A 19,152-nucleotide genomic window follows, 5' to 3' on the forward strand; every position below is an offset into this window, starting at 1 on the left:
GACTTGGCAAACATATCTTTAATATGGCTTTTCATTGACAATATACAAAGCCAAGCTAGCCAAGAAAACTTTTCATCAAAGTTTTAAGCACATTTAAGAAATATTTAAGAATATCATCAGCTAAAATAAATACATACCTTTTGAAAACAAGCTACATGAAATTATGATTGTTCAGTTATCAAGTATATATTAGAAATTTACAGGGGCGCCTGGGTGGCCCAGTCGGTTAAGCGTCCGACTTCAGCCAGGTCACGATCTCGCGGTCCGTGAGTTCGAGCCCCGCGTCAGCTCTGGGCTGATGGCTCAGAGCCTGGAGCCTGTTTCCGATTCTGTGTCTCCCTCTCTCTCTGCCCCTCCCCCGTTCATGCTCTGTCTTTCTCTGTCCCAAAAATAAATAAACGTTGAAAAAAAAAATTAAAAAAAAAAGAAATTTACATTATACTAGAAATTTCAGAAAGGGCCTAGAAATTATAAACTATATTTTAAAAACAGTTTACTCAGGTAGCAAGACAGAGATATAAAAATGATATAATCCAACCACCAATTTCAGCTTTTAGCCCACATGACCATTGGTCAACATTTTATACTAGTGACCATTACCTAATTCATCAATCTTTCCTTGACTTCCAGGTTAGGTCCTTTATCTACATTTTGAGTTATCAGTAGTATTCCTAAATGTCTTATCTTACACATGCCCACAAAACAGAGCTAATGTTGCATGTTAGATACAAGGGGAAAAAAAAGAAAACTCAAAATAAGATACTTGCTGAAAGTTTTTAATGAGGCATTAACAGCTCTGTAAATTAAAGTTCTAATTTGCACAGTTTCATGAAGTAAACAAGGAGAGAAACAGCATCAGATGTAGGCTGCTGCTTGCTGCCTCCACTCAACACATTTTAAGTGAGTGTCAAATTGATTTTGCAATACTTAATTATAGTTCTCTAATTTTTTTGACTACTGAATTTATAAGTATGCAGAAGAAATCAGTTTTCAGCAAACTAGTTTTCTCAGTTAAACTTAATAGCATAGCACATTAACACCAATTACATGAGCAATGAAAAATGCATTACAGAGGTGCAATGGAATCAAAGCGAGAACTGGTCAGCTGCACACTAGAATATGCATTTCATACTTTTACTGATTAAAATTTTTCTTATGATATAATCCCTAAAAAATGGACAAACTACAGCCCTTTGTGTTCATAAAAATTTGTGTCTAATGTGAATGAGGTAAAAGAAATCCTATTTTGTAGAGAAAAAATGTTATTTTGTTGAAAGTGTACAGATTCTTGCTGTCAGCATAGTTTAATAAAACTCATTTTCCTATACTTTAAAATATACTGTGGATACCAAATTATTTCAGTAAAATTTGGAATGTGGAGCCTAATCTAATATATATACATTGCATAAGTCTTTATCTAAAAGAGTTCAGGACCAATAAATTAAATAATATAAAAATAGGCTGATTTTTCTCTAAATAAAGCAATTTTTCCATCACAGTGTAGAACAATGGTTCTCATGGTTCCAAACATTACCTGGCGTTCTTTTTCTTTTACCCATTAAAAAAATTTTTTTTTCAACGTTTATTTATTTTGGGGACAGAGAGAGACAGAGCATGAACGGGCGAGGGGCAGAGAGAGAGGGAGACACAGAATCGGAAACAGGCTCCAGGCTCCGAGCCATCAGCCCAGAGCCCGACGCGGGGCTCGAACTCACGGACTGTGAGATCGTGACCCGGCTGAAGTCGGACGCTTAACCGACTGTGCCACCCAGGCGCCCCATTTCTTTTACCCATTTTATTGAAGTATAAATTACATGCAATAAACTACATTCAACGAATTCAATGAATACATTCAATGAATTGAATAAACTCATTCAAAGAGTACAATTCGACAAGTTTTGAGAGATATATACCTGTAAAACTCTCACTTTGATCACTACAGAACATTTTCATCATCCCGTTTCTCTCAGCCTCAAGCCATCATTTATCTCCTTTTGGTCACTATAGTTTGTATTTTTTAAGAATTACCATTAAGTCCTTTTCTGTCTTATTTACTCAGCATACCAACTGAGACTGATATATGTTGTGGTTTGCATAAGTAGTATCAGTAGTTTATTCTTTTGTGCTGTTGAGTAGTATTCCACTGTATGGACATACCACCGTTTGTCTATCCATTCACCTATTGATGAATATTTGTGTTGTTCCCACTTTGGGGCCATGGTGAATATAGGTGCTATGAATATTTATGTACATGACTTTTGTACATACAAATTCTTTCATTTCTCTTAGACAAATACCCTTGAGAGGAATAGCTGGGTCATACAGTACATGAATGTCTAACTGAGTAGATACTGAGATCTTGCCAAAATCTAAATCTCTATTTCCTCAGAGATTAGGACATCGGGTGGAATTCAGAATTTGTTTTTTTTAACCCATTATTCAGGCTAATTCTTATAAAGAAGGCCTTCTAACATTTTGTGAGACATTTTGTTGAAAAAACTAATAGATGATTGAATGAAATGGTCACTTTTAATCAGTCAATCGACTGATACAAGAAGTGGGCCAATCATGCACTTTTAAGATCACCTCATTTGTGATTTTGAACTTAATTTTACCCTTATAAGACCACAGTTCAGGTTGGGGGCTGATGCTAAGTATGTTTTTAACAAGGGTTTGCTAAGTTGAATTGACATTTTTACTAAGATTTTGACCAATTTAATGGTAGTTACTTTTTTTCTTTTCTTTCTTTTTTTTTTTTTTTTTTTTTTTGCTATTGAGTGGAATCATTTGAGTTTTGTATATTGACTTGCATTCAACATCTTTGCTAAATCCACTTATTAAATTGAACAGTATGTATATTCTTTTAAATTTTGTATATGTACAATAATCAAGACATCTGGAATTGAAGACAGTTTACTTCTGCTTTGCATTTATTTATTTATTTGCTTGCCTGCCTGCTGTGTTGCTCTGACTGCTACATCTAGTACAGGTTTGAATAAAAATGGTAATAGTGGGCTTCTGTGTCATTTTCCTGATCTCTGGGGGAAAGCATTTGATATTTCACTATTAGTAGTATTTTATAAAAATGCACTCACCAGGTTGTTTCCTCTCTAGTTTGCTGAGAATTTTATCATGAATAGATATTATATTTTATCTAAGGTGTTTATTGAATCTATGGGAATAATTTAGATTTCATCTTTATTAGGTTATGTGATGAGTCACATAGTCTATTTTCTTCATTATATTTTGTGTGTTTGGATTTATTGATGCTGGATTTTATTTTTATTAAGCCCTCCTGTAAATTTTGGGGGGATTTTATTTTCCCTTTTCTTTCTTTTTGGTTTCCTCTTGAGTTAGGAATAGATCATTATTCTTTTCAACTATCCCTTTTCCTAATATGTGTTCAAACTTTTGTAGTTTAAAATAATAAGTCTAATACTCTTCAGTCCATCATGAATGGAACTGGAATTCTATCTACTGGGATACTAATTTAGCTATGATTTTAGTTCTAGAATTCTTATACTAATATATCCCAATTCTCTGTCAAATTCTGCATCTTTTCATTTATCTTCTTGAGAACACTAATCATAGTTCTTGTCAAGTCTTTATATATATGTGTGTGTGTATATATATATATATATATATATACACACACGTGTAGTGTGTATGAGTGTGTGTGTGATATATATATGTGTGTGTGTGTGTGTGTGTGTAATGACACACATTGGATATATATAACATATTCAATATATCTAGATTACTTCAAGATCGATTTTTATTTTTTATTTATTTGGTCCTATTTCTTGGTATTCCTGGTAATTTTGTATTGAATATAAGATATCATGTATAAAAAATTATAGACTCTTGTTGATAATGTTGTCTCCTTTTAGCAAATATTGAAACATTTTTGGCCAGAAGATAACTTTTATCCTATCAGAAGTTGAGATGGGTTGAGATGGGTTGAGGCTTTACTTCAGGCTTTGAGAAGACTGGTCTGTTTCTGGTTTTCTCTTACTCATAGAATTTCAACCGAAAGCCTGGTGGATTTAGCAGCCCCTTCCTCCATGGCAGGCCCTGAACTGGAATTTCTTGTCTCTCAAACCATGCTTTCATTTTCCCAAGACTATGCAATTTGGGACTAGCGAATAAACCAGAAGGAAAGAGCAAAGACAAAGTCTTACTAAACGGTTTTCCTTATTTCTGGGGCCTTAATCTCCCATGCCTTTGTAGTCCTAGTTACTCAGTACTGTCTCTAAACAATCATATTTTTAAGAAATTGTATCTAGTTTCTTTTCTTGTTTTCTCTCAGCATGAGGATTTTTTGATATCCTGCACAGCAGGAGACGGCTCTGTCTCTCATAGCTAGAGACAGAAATCACTTGTAATTATCTAATTACATGTTTGAGGAATGATTTCCCTGCAAGACTTTAAGTTCCCTAAGGTTAGGGACTCTACCTGTTTTGCTCAATACTCTCTCTAAAACACCAATGATAGCATCGGGCAAATGGAGTGAAGTGGAGAAAAGTCTGCGTGTGGACTGATAAAATGACTGAGTTATTTCATCTAAAGTTAGATATAGAAAACAGAGCCAAAAGACTTGAAAACCAGTTGGCAGAAAATTGCAGGGGGGACCTGGTGAGATTTATTTGGTTTCTTTGTATTTTTAAAAGGATATAATGGTGCCATTATTATGGAGGGGCACATAGGGTAGGGATTGTAAAAAGTTGCATTTTGAAAACTGTTAATCTTGAATAAGGCATTTACAATGAAGCAGTGGGAGAAGAAATGTAAGCGACAGATTGAGAAGTGATTGCAGTGAGGAATGGACATGCAGAGCATCTTATTTTTTGAGAAGACTGATTATGAAGAAAAGGGAGGAAATAGATTTACAAGTGCATGTTAAAATAGAAAGGTAGCCACTAGAAATGCAGAAATGAGGTGTGGAGCATCTAAGTCTCTAGAGAAAGGAGAAAGGCAGCTAAAAACACAAAGGTCAGAAGTTCGCAGATTGCATAAAAGAAAGTGACTTATCAGAGATATGTAGTAGAGAGAAGTTATAAAGGAGTATCATCAAGATTTATGTGGTTTGGGCACGTAAAATGTACGTATGAAGGGAAAGGCACATAATGTGAAATTCTGAATTAAAAAACGTCAGCCATAAATGCATGTATAACAGTGACCACAAATATATTCTGTGCCAACCCTTTATGGTGATTCCTGCACAAAAAACCCTATAATAATCCATTTTACGGATGGGGACACTGAGCTACAGAGCTGGTAAGTGACTCATGCCGAGTTGCACACAGCATGTTGGGGAGCCAGATTTTAAACGCGGAGCATCTGACTCCAGAACCTGCACTTTTCACGCCGCTGCCCTGGCTTCCTTCCTTCTGCACCAGAATACCGACATCAATACGTCCATTGCCCTTGAAATGGAATTCAATCAGTTGGATGCTGTTAATCCATCCATAGCATTGATCACTGTTGTTTATAAAGCACTTTCAAGATTAAAAGTGCTTTTTATTGTACTATATATGTTTATTATGACTGTCATCTTAAACCTATTGCAATAAGCCCTAATGATAGGTATAGGTAAAAGTGTCAAAATATTCATTAACCTCAAAATTTAATAAGCCTAAGGAGATCCTGTATCTAAGAGACGCACAACACCTAGTTTCCAACAGCACAATGCGAGGGCTGTGGGGCAGAAAACAATTCCTGATACAGCACTCTTGCTGAAACAATTGACATGGAAGGAACACCACCAGCCACTCAGGACCATTAATAAGAATTTCTTTTCACCTCAAGTACCATATAGCATAAAACACACTTTCTTATGCATCTTAGGCCAACAGAATCAAAACAAATGGGAGTTATCACTAAGCCATCAAAACTTCCAACAAGGTAGGCCTCAAGATTATGTAACATATTCTAACACACTGTGAATCTTACCATTAAGTCATTCTTACAGCTAAGCAATCTTTCTAACAAATTTCCCTCTTCTCTATCTATCTCATTTAGCTAATTCTTTATTCAACAGATATTTATTGCACATGTGGTCCTATGCTGTGTAAGGACAAATGTTAGAAGAAAACGGTCATCATTTCAGTCTGCTTGGGACCTAGGTAAGTGAGCACACGACTGTAATAGAGTGTGGTAGGAATACAACAGAGAAATTCTCGTTTTCTTTGGTGGTACATAGGAGAGGCCCCTAATCTAGATTTGGTATGGGGTGGGGGGAGGCCACTGAGAGGAACAGCTCGGCTGACACTTCAATGATAGGTAGGATTAGTCTGTGAAATGAAAACGAAGCCCATTCAAAGAAGGGAAGGCATTCCAGGCAAAAGCATGGGTCTGTTCTAAGACCTGGGCTTCTAAGATGGAGTGGTGGATTCAGACAGCAGGAACTGAAAGTCATATAGCTGGAGGGTAAACCAGGAGATACATGGATGGAAAGATGAGGCTGAAAGGTAAGCAGCAAAGACTTCATGCAGGGCATCTCGATGGGAAACTACTGAAAGGTTTTAAGCAAGAGAATGGCAAGACAGCTTATTCATCAGAAACCCAGCCTAGAAAAAGAGTGAAACTGTTGGTAAGGAGACCCACACCACAGACCAGGATCAGGGATTAGCCATAGGACCAATGGATGGTTCCAAGAGTTGTGTAATAGAAAGAATGGCCAGAGGAGGAATAATGGGTGCAATGTGAGAAAGGGTGTGAGAAGTCATATTCAAGAAATTTCCCAGGTTTCTATGTCAGGCTCTCGATGCTATTCACTTTGGTAGACACAGTGGTATACACAGAAGAATGAATGGATTTCAGCAGAGAAAAATTAAGAGAAGCAGAAGACAAGAAGGAGGCATCTGCATTCTTTTTCAATTTTCTGCCTGTGTAGGAAGAAGGGTCATTAAACCATTCATCCCTACACACCTCCCATAAGTCCCTATATCTCCTTTATGAAACTCTCCCAGGACCCCCTTTGTGAGGTTGGCATGGCCACCATTGCCAGAATGTCTCTTCAGGTGTTTTGTCCCCTCCTTCCTCTTTATGCCTCTCTGTTCAAGTTGCAGTTAAAGCCAAAGGACTTAAATGAGGCTGCTCCTTAGTCACGGCAATGTACATAACTGAGTTTCCCTTCTTGAATCTCCAAACAAACACCTGAGGGCCATGTCTGTGAACTGCCTTCAATGTGCGGAACTTAACTGTGGTCTGCATAATTGTACTCGAAGTTTCCCTGCTCACGTGGGACTCTTAATGCATGATTTTGTAAAACATTTCTTCAGATCACTAGAACATAGTTTTGAAAGATAAGGCATTTTGGCAACAATATTATTGGAATTTCAAGCTTAGTAGAAATGAAATTAAGCTATACTCCTCTGTGGGTGTTATATATTTATCCTAATGGTATAACATAAGAGTAAATATAGCTCTTTAAGTATTTTTAATTAGTTTTTCCCAAAAAAATATATACAAAATAATTCACTTCATTCAACTTTTTCATAGGGGCTAGTTTCTCTATCACTGCTGACTATGATGATTCTTTTTCTGTTCAAAGTTCCTCTTTCTACCCATTTAAGGAAGAAGAAGAAACCAAAATTAATCTCTATTATATTGATGCTAACTGCCATTAAAAGATGGAGACAACTGGGGTGCCTGGGTGGCTTGGTAGGTTAAGGGTCTGGCTGGCCCAGGTAATGATCTCACAGTGTGTGGGTTGGAGCCCCACATCGGGCTCTGTGCTGACGGCTCAGAGCCTGGAGTCTGCTTCGGATTCTGGGTCTCCTTCTCTCTCTGCCCCTCCTCCACTTGTACTCGGTCTCTCTCTCTCAAAAACAAATAAACATTAAACAAAAAAAGATGGAGACATTTTTTTTTTCTTTAGCAATGAAGCCCTAGTGAAGATGTTTAAATGGCAAACATATTGTAAGTGACGACATTGGACAATTGAAGTAGGTAAATGTGAGACCGCATAGAAAACCTGGGGACCTGGTGGGAGCAGTGCGTTTGAGAATGTGACATGAGTGTGTGAGAACACATGTGCAGTGTATATATCAGGTGACAATACAGCTCGGCTTGATAAACACAGAGAAGGAAACAGCAGATGCTTTAAAGCTGACTGAAAGCATTATCAGCTAACAGAAACGGTTTGCCCCAAATGTAAATATTATTCGGTCCTATTGACATGGTCAATGCTGGCTGGCTTACTGGCCACAGACGCCCCTGTTGGGAAAAACTAGATGTGGTTTCCAAACATTTCCATTTATCAAGCATTATTATCTGTTTTGTTGTGTTGGTCCTCTCCTGTTTGTTTTATCTGAGCTACCTTGTACTCATTTTTAGGGTTCTTGGCATTAGGGCAGAAGAAAGAAAAATGTATTGTTAATGATAAGATTACACACATTTCTTTAATTTTTTTCATGTTTATTTTTGAGAGAGAGAGAGAGAAAGAGAGAGAGAGAGAGAGAGACAGAGTGTGAGCTGGGGAAGGGGCAGAGAAAGGGAGACACAGAAGCCAAAGCAGGCTCCAGGCTCCAAGCTGTCAGCACAGAGCCTGATGCGGGGCTCAAACTCACAAGCTGCGAGATTATGACCTGAGCTGAAGTCACATGCCCAACTGACTGAGCCACCCAGGCGCCCCTGAAATTACATATTAATTTAAGCAACTTAGACTAGACTCTTGACCAAAAATAGGCAAGCTACCAGCCTGATGTCTGTTTTTGTTGTAAATAAAATGTTTTTACCCAAAACAACGAGGCTACACTTATTTGTTTCTATATCACCTATGGCTGCTTTCACACTACCATGGCAGAGCTGAGGAGTTGGGACAGAGACCTCACGGCTTGCTGAGCAGACAATATTTAATGTCTGGACATTTACAGGTGAACTCTGTAACCCCCTGCTCTAGACTGACACTGTAAAAGTTAAAAAGGGAGGGAAGGTTTCTTCATGCAAAGGGAAACTTGCAATTTCATTAAATTTGACCACCTAAGCAAGAGTCAACTGGTATAAGTTTTGGTGAAAGAAAAAGCCAGGTGTTGAAATGATTATTTTCAGCAATCAGAGATAAAATTCAAAAGCGAAACTGAACGTAGTACTCCCAAACCAACCCTACTGTTAATATTTCAAACACAAGGTGACATTATGGGAATGTGCTTCAAAATGTGTCACTTTAAAAAATACAAGGGTTTAAACACATGCAGTCACTTAAATCGGCCTTTGTGATGCACTTGTTGAATGGGGAAAAACATGGTCCTTTCCCATCCAACAATGCTATCTTTACACATCTCCATTAAAGGTAGTAAAAACAAAACAATTTTCACTTACTTCTTAATATCCCAAGTCACCATGGGTTAGTCTGACTTCTGTGATTCCAAGAAGATACACAGTTGGGCCCTCGACCCTATGAATCCATAGATGCTCTCAACCAGATATTCACAATCTCTCCTTATTGTGTCACAACCAGAAACACATTACGAGCCTCTTCATTGCCTGGAAACCACTTCTCTGCTGACAAGGTCCGTGTTCCTGCTCTTGCCTTTCTCTTTCTGTATCATCACTGCCTGTTCATTAAACTGTTAGGCCAGATAGTTGATTCATATATCTGTTTTTCAGTAACTATGACTAAAATCTAACATCGAAGGTCAAATAAAACTTGAGATTTAAATCTGCCTTATGAGGACTTGGCATTTTATTTGTTTTATTATTTTATTTGTTTGTTTGATTTTAAGAACTTTCTGGTAAAATTACTTGCTCCCTGTTGGAGGAAAACAAATCCTGGGAAAGCAAGGGTGTTGAAGGTCAGAATTAATATGCTTTTACTAATTAGTCTATCTGAAGAAGTTTACTCTGCTTGCACCTTCTCTATAACTGCTTATAATGAGCTTTCTTTTAATGAAGTACTTAAATGTCCCAGCTCACTAAAAATAATAAATAATAATAATAAAGCACATATATCATAGAGTAAAAATATATATATAAAATATATGCTTTTAAGGAATATCGATTTGGGGAGTTGCCTTCTCTCTATGAAGGTTGGTAATTAATTGTATTTCTGTATCCTAAAGCATTCTAGTTCAGTCATTTTGGGGAAGGCAAAAACCACAAGACAAAAACGTCTGACAATCATTTAGTGTCCTTGAACAGCATTATTATGAAGAAAGTGTACAGAGTTCTCATCTGCAAGATATTCAACATCAGTAATCACATTCCTCGTGAAGACAAATAAAAGGGAATTACATCCAGGTGCACATGTATGCTCATCTCCCCAGTGGTTTGCTACAAAGATCTCCCCAAAGGCAGTTCCTGATTTCTGGGCAGGGTCACCAGTAAAGGCAGTTTAAAAGGCTGTGATTGGCGGCTGGATACGACAATAGTCAAACCTTCCCCCAAATGATCATGGGCCTGTTTTCGCTAATAGGAAGAAAAAGTGACAAGGAGAGAGGGTCACCTTTGGAATGCTAGTCTGAGCGGTAGTTTAGTTTGCTGTTTTTACCAGGTTCCCTTTGGATTACTAGCATTGCATGGAAAGGACTAAATTCTTTGTGTAAATCAAGTGGATTTACTCTGCATTCCTGAAAAAAAAAAATGAGCATTTTTTTTTCCCTCTGAAGACACAATGATCACCCCTTCCAACTGTAGAAGGTAGAGAATGTTCTATTTGCTACTTATTTTGGAAGGAGGAAGTATTGTTAACCCCATGTAACCAGAAAAATATTTTGCCATGAGTATTTACATGATTTTCTAGTTAAAATATTATGAGCTTATGTTGAATTTGCTGCTTCTTTACACATTCTGACATAATCCAAGAATTGAATATCCATTTTATATTGAGTATTTCTCTCCATATCATTTAAATTATCCCTATAAATTAATGTATCCCCATACGAAAAACAAATTTATGTTAATCATAAATTATGAACATAATATTATATGAAAAAATGATCTCTGAAAAATTTGTTCAAAAATCTGGTTATTTTTAAACTCAGATGTTTTGGTAACAACCTCTATTTTGACTTTTTGAAGCTACTTAAATATTCTATATTCGTTGATTTGGAATTTGAGAAGTTAGAGGCATTGGTCATCTAGCATAATCCTTCATTTAATAGATGAGCACGATTAGATCCACAGAAAAATAGTTTATCCAATGTTTCAATACTAGGCAGATTAATTTAACTATTTTCAATAACAAAATTAAATATCATATTTTAATATAGAAATTACATATTGCTCATACCTTAAATATAACATTCAGGCACAATATATGTGTAACAGGAGACAAATTAATAGAATACTAACTTTATAAATTTCAGAGGACTCTCAGAAGCGTGCCTGTCTCATGGTAAACACTTAAACATTTGTTAAATGAGTAATGATAAACAGCTAATGTTTAGACTTTTAAGTAACCTGCATGGCAGACACTGCAAAGTTCAGGAGGTGGCTATTGCCTTTCATTCTCGCCTACTTCTAGATATCACTATTGTACGTAGTATTATCATGCCAATTTTAAAGAAAAGGAAACAAAGATACAGAAACGATTAAGTGGTGTATCTAATTACCTGTAGCTAATAAATAACAGGGCCTGGATCTGAAATTTATCAGATTTCTCCCAAAGCACTCACTGTTACTCATATAGAAGTAGAGGAGTTAATACCTGATCTTAAATTTATACTGTGATGTAAATGACTGATAATATATCCTTCCTAGAGATTAGATTTTTGAAAGAACGCTTGTATTCAAAAGGAAAAGGTACCAAAAACAGACTCTAAAAAAGAGGCATCTGAATAACTTTTCTTCCCAGAAGTCAATTTTGATAGAGTTCATTTACAACACAAGGCTAAATAATTTACAATATTAAGCAATATGTTAGAACATATACTATTTTCATTATATCCTACTCACTAAAAACATTTAAGGCAAATATGGAAGAGGTGTGAGTTATATAAGAGATTCCTTTCTTGAGCTACAATAATGAGATCATCTATACTGAAATTTTAATAACATCGTCCATGACTACAGAACATGTTATGAATGTATTTATAAGTGTTGTCATCAATGGGTAAAATCTGACTTATTTTTTTATATATAACATATGCACAGTAATGTACATAACTGTATACTTGTCTTTGAGTATTGGATATCTCCATCCATATTTCAAGAGTCATTTTAGTTAGAGTTTGGTATTTTAAAATGAATAATTCAAAATAAAAGCATCTTAGTTCTTACAATTATTCACTTATTAAATACAATTAATCATTTTTGAGATTTCCAAAATTGGCTCATTAAATTTGCCTCAGGATATAAAATTCTGCATAAGATATATAGAAAAGAAGTTGATAGCACCATTTGACAGATAGCACTTCAGCCCATTAAAATAATTTCATTCAGACATTAAACATCTAGCTTCTAAGAACAATCTGGAATCAATTGCTATGGAAAAAATGTGATCCCTAGATGGCTTTGGAGATGTAAGTAAATAAATAAGCCAACCCTATTAAATATTTGTACCTGAAAAGTCAGCAACTGAAAGAAAAATCCAAAAAAGTTTAGCAGTGTTGGGTAAGGAATATTTGATTGATAATTTTATCCCATCCTCATTTATTACTGTCACATACTCTCATTCTACACCTTCCAAAAAATTGTCCACGTGTGTGCCTTTCCCTTCCGTGGCAAAGCACCAGCCATTGAATCAGAAGTTTCCAATTCATATTCGAACCCTGAAATTCAGTAGCTGTCGTACCTCAGGGAAGCCACGTACTGATTCTCCTTTCCTCTGTGCTCTGAGGGTAAAATTCCTACCTACAGGCTTGTAGGGATTGAATGAGAGAATATTTAAGTAAAATGAATGGAAGGTGCGAATTATGTACATACTGCTCTGCTTAGGAAAGATGCAAGTTTAGAGAAAGCTATCGCATTGGTTTTGTAAATTGTCCCAGCTTATTGATTGAGTAAACTTCATTTAACCATGGGCCCAGCTCAATAAAATTATTCAACCAAACCTGCCAATTGAGCCAAAGGATCAAACCAATAATTTGACGCAGACCTCGTTTAAAAGTTAAAGAGAACCTTAAAAGTAAGGTGAAGGTGCTAATAAAAAGGAGCTAGTATTGCCCCAGAACGTGCCTGAATGCAGAACTTCTTATTCTCTGGGAATCACCAAACCCCTAGGGAGCACTTCGAGCCAAAATTGTGATCTCCCCGCCTTGTCCTTCAAATGATGTGTACTCCAAACACATTTTCTGTGCAGCTGGAGGCTTTGTTATAGACAGAAGGATCCTGCTTAGTGAGGCCAGTGTTTACGGCCTAACTTTTTTAAAGAGGAATTTGGAAAACTTCCCAGACGCTACATCTGCCCCTAGCCCTTGCACCTCAGAGTATAAGGCCGGCTAGGGAGAGCGTGCAGACGACTAAATTTATTAACGGTGGACGGGCCACTCTATCTTTCACTGCAACAACAGTAGGTGATCCCATCAAAAATCTGTCTGCTGGCTAGCCCGCAAATCCAAGCTGACATACTTGCAGCAGATAGGCCCAGCTGAATGGAAACGAATGTTGTTTCCTCGAAGAAACACAGCGCGTGCCAAATCTTGGACCAGGAAGGCAGTTTCTATTTCCATTGGAGGAAAGGCTTTTTAGCTTTACATCCGTAGCTTCTTTGCCAGATTTTTTTTCTTTTCTTTCCTTTCTTTGACATTTACAAATATTAAACGGAAGTGGAACATTTTATGAGATCTCAGTGGTTGAATTTCTAACACTCAATGATGATTTTGATGTACTAGACCAGGGGTATTCACCTCAATATACCTTGGCTAGAAGATCATTCATTACAAATGTACATCAGGCTCAGTCAGTTAAGCGTCAGTCTCTTAATTTAGGTTCAGGTCATGATCTCACAGTTTCGGGGTTCGAGCCCTGCATCAGGCTCTACGCTGACAGTGTCGAGTCTGCTTCAGATTCTCCCTCTCCCTCTCTCTTCCTCTCTGCCCCTCCCCTACTCATGCTTTCTCTCTGTCTCTCTCAAAAATAAATAAACTTTAAAAAATAAAGCAATAATATTTGAGCCACATTTTATAGCTCAAATTCCACTTCATTGTACTCAACATATGCAACATTTTAAAGACTATTTGCTCCAGGGGCGCCTGGGTGGCGCAGTCGGTTAAGCGTCCGACTTCAGCCAGGTCACGATCTCGCGGTCCGTGAGTTCGAGCCCCGCGTTGGGCTCTGGGCTGATGGCTCGGAGCCTGGAGCCTGTTTCTGATTCTGTGTCTCTCTCTCTCTCTGCCCCTCCCCCGTTCATGCTTTGTCTCTCTCTGTCCCCAAAATAAATAAAAAACGTTGAAAAAAAATTTTTTTAAACTATTTGCTCCTAAGTGACTTTCCCGTGGATTAAATGAATATCATTATGAGTTTACAGAATCATATGTACCTTATTCCTTTTAATTTTTTTTAATTGGGAAAGTGGAATATGTAACATAAATAGTTATAGTTTTCTATAATTATAGTGAAACAGAATTCTTAAAAACTCTAATTCAGAAAGGTAACAGAATGCCTGGAATATTGTAGGACCAGCAAGACCAGGAGTTGGGTGAGGCAAATGAGGCAGGATTACAGGGTCATGCAAGAAAGCAACGGATCCAGTCTTCATTTTAAAATTTGGGGTTTTATTGGGAATTTTTTGGCATTGGTTTTCATTTTTTAAAATATTGTGTGAAAACATTGTTTTTGTTGATTCCTGAGATTGCTCAAGTGCCTTAAGTGCCTTAAGCAAGTGCATCACTTACCCATAGAAGGTATGTTTCCCTGAAATTAGTTTTTCCCATAATGCTCTCCACAAAACCTATGGATAGTGATCATGCTTTAAAAAAAGTAACAAATAAGGATCTGGAATATTGGGCTATGAAAAATTAGATAGCTCTCTTATAATTCTTTTTAGAGACTTTAACAACCTGACATGTACTGAGAATCTCCAACCTCATGGGGCATTTCTCAAACTCATCTGCCCACAGAATTCTTTTTTTTTTTTTTTTTTTAATTTGGTAGAGCACATGAAGCGTTCTGAGGAACACACTCTGGTAAATGGTCTCATTTCCAGCATATACTTTGATCAAATAAAGCTTTCTTTCCACATCTATATTTTACTTTTCTTTCTGCTACTTACTCACCACCCCCCCCCCCCCGCCCCAGAATACTAAGAAGGTGGACATACTGACACAATCAAGTTATAAAAGGTCTGAATGAGTATTTCTGTAGACAAACATAGAAAAAATTCATTATGAAGGGCTATCAAAATAATAAGAAACAGCTTGGTGCTTAGTGCCTCTTCAATAAAGTAATGTCAAATACACTCACCAGTAAAGTCTGTATTGACTGGGTGTGTGGAGCTGGGAAATTTATAATATCCATTCCCTATGAAACGAATTCCTTTCATCATCGTGGCTGTTGGAGCTGGGAGAGATGACTCTTTCCGTTCTAGATGATATGTAGGAGAGGGTCCATTCAGTTCTTCAGGTGTGAGCCATCCAACACGGATGGTTGTGCTGTTGATTCCTTCGACCACAGGAGGCCTCAGCTGGGTTGGCGCTGAATATTAAAAAAAAAAAGAAAAAAAAATTTGTTACATTCAAGAACTTAGCTTCTATCTCTAGATACTCACACATGGGTACACATGTACTTGTGTACATCACACTCAAAATCAAGGCAGTTGTGGAGTATTTATGGGGTTCTAAGAACTGAAAACACAAGATAGAGTATACCTTAAATGGGACTAAACACAATTTAAATGACTAACAAATAGCTACCATAAAATGTTGCTGATTAAACAAAATCTCCCTGTGGAGATGATTTCTCTATTCTTTCTTATTCTGGTAAAAGACATTTCATATTATCATCTGCTGGTGCCCCACCCAGATTCCCTTAACCAAGCTGGTATCCCAGTGCTCAAACGTGGCTGTTGATCACCATTGGATCATGGCTGCCCCCTTTTCTGGAAAATTTCCCTTGCCTGAGTGGGAGCTACCTCCCCCAGAAGTTACAAGATCCCTCATGAAACCTGTAGCCTGTAACTCCCAGTGACTACCGTGGGTGATTACTGATCACAAAGGGCAGAGCCCCTGTGTTAACACAGCCCCAACTTAGGGCTGCAATTCACAAAGGCCAATCAAGGAAAGAAAATGATTCAAATGGACTAATTGGAGACATGAGAGACAGCATGGGGTTTGAGAAGAACCAGGCCAGGGTGAAGAGTCACGGATTTGTGCCAGCCAGCGGATAGTAAAGGAACAATGACCTGGAGTTGCCACATGTCTTACTTTGTTAAAAATAGTCATTTTATGTGTAACCTTTCTGATTTTTAAAGTTTAGTAACTGGTTTAAATTAAAACAAATAAGCAAAACCACTCTGAAAGCCAAACAGGTCATCCACATGAGGAAAAGGAGCCTGTGAACTCAGTGGTTTATGAACTCTGGTCCAGGTACAACAGCCCCCAGGGCTCTGAAGTGACCACACCACTGCAAGGCCTGTGCGTAGGGGCAGAGAATGCGCAGCGTCCTTCCACACACCGAGGCCTCGGCATGCTTCAAGTTCTGGGACACTGGCAATTCTCTGGAGGCTTCTGGGACACCCAAGGAGTAAGTAACAGAGATGGCGATTTTCCCTAAAACCTGATGGAAAGGGGATCAGAGTAACAAGTGAGTTATTGAAACTAAGGTTTTGTTTTGATTTTTCTTCTTAAACAGTTGAGTGTGTAGGCTGAAGTTCATTCCTGCTCTAAGTGGGTCGGCTGGGTTTGAGAGGTACAAGCAAAGAAAGGAACAAATATCATTACCTCCAAGCCTACTTTTTAAGGGCCTACACTAAAGCTGTGGACTTTTAATTTCCATCTGTGTTCACACAGGCTTCGGCATACACAAAGTCTTGGACTGTTTCAATAAACATATATTAAAATGATGTGAATACAAGATTTGATAGCCTTAAACCATGAAAGACAATTCACCTTAAAACAGCTTAGAACAAGTAGCATTTGTTACTTTCTAGAAAGCTTGGCCAGCTTTCCAAAGAGAAACAATTGATTGTGATTCTATTTCAACATTTTGTAAAGAACAGAGGGCACAGAGCAAAATGTTCAACTTAGATAATTAACAACTCAGTTCCTCTTCTGCCACGGCAAACCATGAGATGTCTTTATATATATATGAATCTGTACATTTTATGCATGATTTCCTTTAGCATTCCTTGCCAAAATTAGCTAAATGGTAGGTTCTCAAAGATTTCACTCTATAAGCCATGTTCCATCTTCAAAATAATCCAAGAAAATAAAAATCTAAGGCATCTAGAAATTTCTTCTCCCCTTAAGCTTCTCCTCAGTGTTTGGAATTACATCTTTGTATTAAAATTTCAGCAGGCTATTATTGGCTATGAGCTTAACTGAGGATGAAGAATTGTCAAAGATTTTTGAGTCCTGGGTTCAAGGAAGTAATAGAGGACAAATTATATAATTTTTTATTATCTAAAGTCTGCTATTTAAAAGCACAAAGGAGGATTTTGAACTCTTCTGTTATATTTTCTATTTTCCACATATGATTCCCTAGTGTCCTGGGACAAAATGATTTGAAATTTTAGTTTGAAAAACACCATCTATTCCAATGACATCCAATAGAACACTCTCTGATAATGGAAATGTTCTACATCTGTACTGTCTAGTAAGGTAGGCGTTAGCCACATATGAATATTGAGCACTTGAGCTTTGGTTAGTGGGACTGAAGAATGGAAGTTTACATTTTATTTAATTTTAATTAATTTGAAGTTTAAATAGACACATATGGCTACCGTACTGGATAGCAAAGATCTAGAGAATCACAAACTATAAATATTTGGTGTGTTGAGAGTAGGATGTCCATTTGAAATAAATAGAGAACTTATGAATATACCTCCTGTACATCTTAAGAACTAGAGAGTTTTATCCTTGTTTAAAAGTAGCTTCAGGGTACCTGGATGGCTCAGTTAGTTAAGCATCTGATTCTTGATTTCAGCTCAGGTCATGATCTCACAGTTTGTGAGATCCAGCCCTGTGTCGGGCTCTTGCTCTGACAGCATGGAGCCTGCTTGGGATTCTCTCTCTCCCTCTCTCAGTGCCCCTCCCCTTTTCTTTTTCTCAAAAATAAACACTTAAAAGTAGTCTTTTCCTGAAGTTCCCATTTGTTTGATATTTGGTATTCCTTTACTCCAATAACCCAGCTAGTTGAGGATAATGGTGAAGTGCTGTACCACTATAGCATTCAGAATCCTTTCCCCCATGGATACCATAATCAAACTCACTTTTTAATCAGGAATATAAATTCAGTCAAACAAAACAAAAGAAATTGCAGCAACTCAATAGTTTTATTTTAATATCTCCTAAAATGAGAGTGCACTTATTTTTTTTTTTATTTTGGCAAAATGATTATAATCAGTAAGGGCACACTCACTGAGAATGCACAAAAATTAATGTTGACTGTTTAAATTTTAACAAGTAGTGGAACACTTCTTCTAAATTCGCAGGAGAATTATTCCACCAAGCAATGAAACTATTCTTAGGAAGTCAACTACAGAAAATGAGTCAAATTAGAGTATACTTTTTATTCTCTTGCTGAAAACAAAACAAAACAAAACAAAACAAAAACACAACAACCTTCCAGCTGGTATGTTATATGTTTCACTTGGAGGAGTCAACAACCTAGCCTGTTTGAAAGGGTGAGCACCCCACTGAGTTATTATTTTCCCAGTTCCCCTAAGACCAGAAGCGGGATTTTCAATCAATTAAACTAGACTGGTCACACTTAAACACACACACATGCACACACACAGACACACACACACACACACACACACACACAGAATGATGAAAAGAAAAACAGATATTCCTGAACTATTCAACACACTCACACAAGTACAGACTCACTAAGAGAGAGAAATAATAAAGGATCATTTCTCAGACTATCAAAGTAAAGGGATTATAGTTATAAATTCATTAATCACAAAACAGTGAATTAATAGACAACATAGAATAATGGAAAGGACTCTGCAGACTATTAGAGATTACATTTTACTTTTTAATTTCTAACTCTGAATGACTTAAAAAAATCACTAAAACTTATGCAGGTCTCAGTTTTCTCATCTAC

The 19,152-nt window shown here is 37.1% G+C and overlaps 1 protein-coding gene across 5 annotated transcripts in view; it reads right to left on the reverse strand.

The window, feature by feature from the left end:
- The window catches only part of USH2A (usherin), a 751,068-nt gene that overhangs the window by 509,041 nt on the left and 222,875 nt on the right, over window positions 1–19,152 (reverse strand). For all 5 annotated transcript variants that reach the window (XM_040461001.1, XM_040461002.1, XM_040461003.1 and 2 more), the window contains exon 21: window positions 15,346–15,576. In XM_040461001.1, the coding sequence (XP_040316935.1) occupies window positions 15,346–15,576 (231 nt within the window). The remainder of the gene's footprint in view (window positions 1–15,345; window positions 15,577–19,152) is intronic.

This window comes from Herpailurus yagouaroundi, unplaced genomic scaffold (assembly GCF_014898765.1).
Source record: "Herpailurus yagouaroundi ecotype Mexico unplaced genomic scaffold, PumYag 253, whole genome shotgun sequence".
NCBI lineage: Eukaryota > Metazoa > Chordata > Mammalia > Carnivora > Felidae > Herpailurus > Herpailurus yagouaroundi.